The 6,000-nt window shown below is 59.7% G+C and overlaps 1 protein-coding gene across 1 annotated transcript; it reads left to right on the forward strand.

The window, feature by feature from the left end:
* Window positions 1-425: 425 nt before the first annotated feature.
* Window positions 426-5,320, forward strand: LOC308635060 (kelch repeat and BTB domain-containing protein 11-like; the record flags this gene model as incomplete). Its single annotated transcript, XM_081269323.1, is given in 3 exon segments — window positions 426-637; window positions 3,709-4,906; window positions 4,910-5,320. Coding segments are annotated over 3 exon segments (1,821 nt in total).
* Window positions 5,321-6,000: the final 680 nt, after the last annotated feature.

Genomic DNA, 6,000 nt, shown 5'->3' on the forward strand with positions numbered 1-6,000 from the left:
TGCTGGAGGCCAGGAACTGCAGCAGCTGGAGGGGTCTCAGGGTTGGACGCTGCACCTGATGCACCATCAGTGGGTGACGTAAAGCCTGGCCAACCCCAGGCCTGGGGACCAAGGGGCCAGTGCAGGCACATCCCGCCCACCCACCCTGTCTCTCCCCCAACAACCTTATCATGGCTGCACCCTCAGGTCCTGCTGGGGTTTCCAAAGACAGAAATGTCCCCCGGGGACAGAGTCAGAGTTCCACCAAGAGTAGTGGGACCTTTGACCTTTTGGTGGTGGGCAGCAAAGGAGAGAGTTCCTGAATTGCTGGGTGATGGACACTGGTCCCCATGGGAGGCCAGGACCCTCCTACAGGAAGGGGCAGGAGGAAACAAGAGGGCTTGCTGGACCGTGTCCTGGGACTCCATGGCCATCAGTAAACGCCAATGATATGCCGCACCACCTCAGCCTCAGGCCTCAGCCTCCTCAAGTGTACGGCCTCTCGTGCAGCCAACGTGCTGGCCGAGGGGCCGCTGCGATGGGGTGAGGAACTCGGGCAGGCCGGGGACTGGTCGCCCTCCCTACAAGCTGTAGGAGGCTGCAGCGATCCCAGGGAGCTGAGGACCGTCCCAGAAACGTGCACAGCCAGCATCCCATGGTAGGTGTTGCCCCATGTGCCCGGGAGGGGGCCAGCTGCAGGACTGGTTTCCTGGAATCAGGGAGTATGTCTGTTGAGGGTCAGCTGCTGGAGGGGGCGAAAGCCCGTCCAGTACTTGGTGTCCCAGTGGTGTGCTGTTGAGAGCTGGGCACATGCCACTCTGGACTTGCTTGCCCCCAACTCAGGCTTTTAGCATCTGTTCCAGGGAGCCCCGAGGCCTCAGCCCTCTCCTGGGTAAGGAGCAGGACCAACCCACTGAGGTGACCCAGGAGGGACCCAACTTAGGGCCCATGGCAGCTGATGGTCAAGGGGACTTGACCAGGAGTGACAGAGTAGAGGAGGGGGCACACATGGGCAGTGCCTCCCTCCACAGCCCAGTCTACAGGACAGGCTGTCCAGTCCAGCTGCAGATGTCTGCCCATGAGGACGCCTGCTCCCTCCTCCCTGTCCCCACCTTGCTCCATCACCTGCCACCACAGAGGATGGGCCCTGTGTCCAGTGCTGCCAGCTTTTCCCAGGCCTGCCAGCAGGGCCACACCCCCAAGCCACAGGATGTCAAGGCCTGCGTGGGCGAGATGTTCATCTGAAGCCGACTCCTGACAAGGGTCCTCAGGGTCAGGGACTGGCTTGGGCACAGGCCATGGGAGGTGGCAGGCAAGTTGGGAGTGTCAGGAGATGGGCAGTGCACCAGCTGGACACTCTGAGGCTCTTGAGTGCTATTGAGGTAGGCAAGGCCTTGAGGGACAGCCCCTGGTTCCTGAGATGGGGGAATGCAGGGCACTGGGGTGATCAGAGGGTGAGGAAGGGGTCCCTGAAGCCACACTGTGCCTCCTCATGACTGCCTCATGGATGTCTGTCCCCAGCTCCTGGCCGCCTCCTGTCGCATCCTGATGGGCCAGTGCCCATGCTGCCTGTTGGGAGACCACAGGCTGAGCCCCATGGGATGTGTCCTGAGCTGCCTCCTCCTCTCATCTGGCTGGAAGCCTGCTGCAGGGGGGCCTCGGGAGGGTGTGCCTGGTGGGCTCCAAGGCACTTGCTGTTCTCAGTGGGGACAGAGGGAAAAGTCCTAACAGGCCAGCAAGGGTCTGCGCTGCCCTGCGGACACCATCACTGCACCATGGTCTGTCTAAACCCCAGACATTCAGAGCCTGAGCCCTGAATGCCAATTGACTGAGGGTGTGGCTTTCTTTTCAAACTCAGATCTCTCCAGGTGCCAGGGAGCCTAGGTGGCCTGTGGTCCAAGACATGGAATAAGGACGCATCTCCCTGACAGCGGGTTACTTCCGGTGTTCCTGACAGGTCTGTGGAAATGGGACATCGCTTCTCATCTGACTTTGTAAATCGTGTCCTGGGTGTCTTTTCCTGTAAATCGGTATTTTCACCAATTGGATTTGGCGAGGATCCTCGATACTAGGGAGAGCAGGACGATTTTTACATGTTTTCTCACCGACAGAGTGGGCATGATGGAAGTCCTAAACCTATTGCTCCTTGGACACCCTTCCAATCCGTGGACATGGAAGTGCATGGTAAGTTGATTTTTATGCGAGGGTGTGAAGTCCCAAGAGCAGTGCACTGGCGTGGAGCTGCCCACCAGGCGTGGAGTGGTGGGTCCGGGGGCAGCAGTGCTGGGACGGCTGGGCCCTCTCTCTCTCTCACTTTGCTAAGACAGTTAAGTGAATGTCCTCGAGAAAAATCCGTAAATGACTCTAGGATTCTCTGGGGGCTGGGTTAGTGCTCAGGACACTTCTTGCTGTTTCAGAAACCACTTCCTCTGGCCCTCCCCACATTGCATGAGGCACACACCCCCACACACTCATGCACACACAGACACAACACATACACATACACACACATACCCATACACAGACACACACACACACACATACACATACACACACAGACACACACACATATACCCAGACACACACAGACACACACACACACATACCCAGACACACACACACATACCCAGACACACACACACACACAGACACACATACCCAGACAGACACACACACACACATACACATACACACACAGATACCCAGACACACACAGACACACACACACATACACAGACACACACACATAGACACATACACATACACACACACACCCAGAACACACACACACACTCACACACTCAGACACACACATACACAGACACACACACACAGACACATACACACACACACACACAGACACACATACCCTGACACAGACAGACACACACACACACACATACACATACACACACAGACACACACACACATACCCAGACACACACAGATACATACACATACACGCACACAGACACACCCAGACACACACAGACACATACACATACACACACACACACCCAGACACACACACAGACACACACTCACACACTCAGACACACACATACACACACAGACACACAGACACATACACACACAGACACATACACATACACACACACACATACAGACACACACACATGCACACACACGCAATGCACACATACACATACACACACACAGACACACACACATACACAGACACACACACAGACACATACACATACACGCATACAGACACACCCAGACACACACAGACACATACACATACACACACACCCAGACACACAGACACATACACACACACACAGACACACACTCACAGATACATAGACACAGACACACACAGAGAGACACACAGACACACACACATATACACACACACAGACACACACAGACACACATACACACTCAGACACACATACACACACACAGACACACACACACAGACATATACACACACACAGACACACACGCACACACACATACACACACACGCGCACACACACAGACACATACACACAGACACACACACACACATACACATACACACACACATACACACACACAGACACACACGCACACACACACGCAACGGACACATGCTTGCTCTTCCCCAGTAACTGCCCAGGAGCAGCTTGGGCGGTGTTTCCTCTGGTGGAAACAGAGAAAGGAGACAGCTGGCGGCTACCCTGGCCCCTGTGCCTCTGAGAATCAACCCCTGACAAGCAGGTCAGCGCCGCTTGGCACCCTGGGGCTTCTATCAGCACGGCGCCTGGGAGTTGAGCCCTCGTCCCGCCAGGAGTGCGCGCGCCCTGCGGAGTCTCTGTCCCTGGTGGAGTCTGAGTCCCAGGAAGAGCTCGGAGAACCCGCGCCTGTGCCCCCCGGGGTCGGGACAGCGCACAGAGAGCCCGACCTGGTTATCGAGGTGTCCGGCCGGCGGCTGCGGGCACACAAGACGGTGCTGGCGGCGCGCAGCGACTACTTCCGCGCGCGCGCATCTCGGGACATGCTGCGGGTGCAGGGCGTGAGCTTCGCGGCGCTGCAGCTGCTGCTGGCCGACGCGTACAGCGGCCGGATGGCAGGCGTGCGGCCCGACAACGTGGCTGAAGTGGTGGCTGGCGGGCGCCGCCTGCAGCTGCCTGGCGCCACCGACGCCCTAGGGCCGCAGCTGAACTTGGCGAACTGCTACGAAGTGCTGAGCACCGCCAAGCGGCAGCGGCTCTCAGAGCTGCGCGACGCCGTCTACCGCTTCATGAGCGACCACTACCTGGAAGTGCTGCGCGAGCCCGCTGTGTTCTGGCGCCTGTCGGGCGCCGAGCGCGACTTGCTGCTGCGCCGCTGTCTGCTGCTGGCCGCCGCGCTCGGGCCAGCCGGGGAGCGCTCAGGCAGCCGCCCGCAGAGCCCGTCAGGGGACGCGGATGTGCGCGGCAACGCGGCTGTCTACTGCTACCAGGAGGCGGCCGGCGAGTGGCGCGAGCTGACGCGGCTACCCGAGGGCACGCCGGCGCGCGGCTGCGGCCTGTGCGTGCTCTACAACTACCTCTTCGTGGCCGGCGGCGTGGCGCCCGCGGGCCCTGATGGTCGCGTGCGCCCGCCCGACCAGGTCTTCTGCTACAACCCGGCCACCAACAGCTGGAGCACCGTGCGGCCGCTGCGTCAGGCGCGCTCACAGCTGCAGCTGCAGGCGCTGGACGGCCACCTGTACGCCGTGGGCGGCGAGTGCCTGCTCAGCGTGGAGCGCTATGACCCGCGTGCCGACCGCTGGACCGCGGTGGCCCCGCTGCCACGGGGTGCCTTCGCCGTGGCGCATGAGGCCACCACCTGCAATGGGGAGATCTACGTGTCAGGGGGCTCCCTCTTCTACCGCCTGATCAAGTATGACCCTCGACGCGACGAGTGGCAGGAGTGCCCGTGCAGCAGCAGCCGCTAGCGCTCAGCCGACATGGTGGCCCTGAATGGCTTCATCTACCGCTTCAACCTATGCGGGGCTCGAGGTGAAGCTCAGGCGGCGGCCGTTCCCGGCGGCGGGGTCAGCGTCTTCCGCTACCACTGTCTAGCCAAGCAGTGGAGCCATTTCGCCGCGCACCTGCGGCCTCCGGGCGCCCCAGCTGGCCTGCAGCTCTTCTGCTGCGCCGCCCTGGATGGCACAATCTACTGCGTGAGCCCAGCGGGCACCTGGCGCTTCATGCCCTCGCAGGATGGTGAGCCCGGCGACGCAGGCGCCTGCGGCAGCTTCGAGCCAGAGCCACTGGGAGCCCCCCTGGACATCCGGGGCACACTCTTCCCATTTGTGCTCAACCTGCCTGAGAAGCCGGACCGGGGGGAGCAGGGCGCGGCCTAGGGCAGGCCGGGATCACTGGGCATCTCCCTTGGGCAGCTGTGGGACCAAAGGGGTGGCCCCAAGGGCTGCAGTTCCCAGTGGGTAGGGGGCAGAGGAGAGGAGGAAGAGAGCGGTGGGGTGGGTTGCTGCTCACTGCACCAGGTATACGCTTTGAGGATAGAGGCTTTGGGGCCCTGAGGCGTTTTTCCGATGCCATTCTCAGTGCTTCTCAGTTCTGGATTCTTTTTTGCTTCATTTTGCTTAGTGGGTGGATGGCTTTAAGATGAGATGCAGGATGCCTAGGGGAAGAGAGGGGGGTCAACAGATGGGTCCTCAGGTGCAGCTGCCGCCCTGGGGGTGCAGGGGGGTGAATATAAGGTACAGCTCTCTCGGGGAGCTGAGCCCTGAGCACAGAGGAGCGATTAGAGGTGCTGGGCAGGGTTCCCTCCTGGCCAGGCCACAGAGGGAGTCCTAAAGTCGGCCGGCGCCAGCTCTTAGTGCAGCTGAAGAGAGAAGTCACCCTTCTGTTTTGTTTTGGGCCTGAGGTTAAAGCCATAGCTGATAAGGAAAGCTTTCTGTGATGATTTAGTTAAGAAGCTCGTGTCACCATGTGCTGCAGTTGTGGTGGGCTCAGCTGTAGAGTGACTTAACCTTTAATTACCCATGGGATTTCTAGGCCCTGGGGCACTGCAAGTGTTTCC

Source organism: Spermophilus citellus, assembly GCF_964194105.1.
Source record: "Spermophilus citellus genome assembly, chromosome: 16".
Taxonomy (NCBI): Eukaryota; Metazoa; Chordata; class Mammalia; order Rodentia; family Sciuridae; genus Spermophilus; species Spermophilus citellus.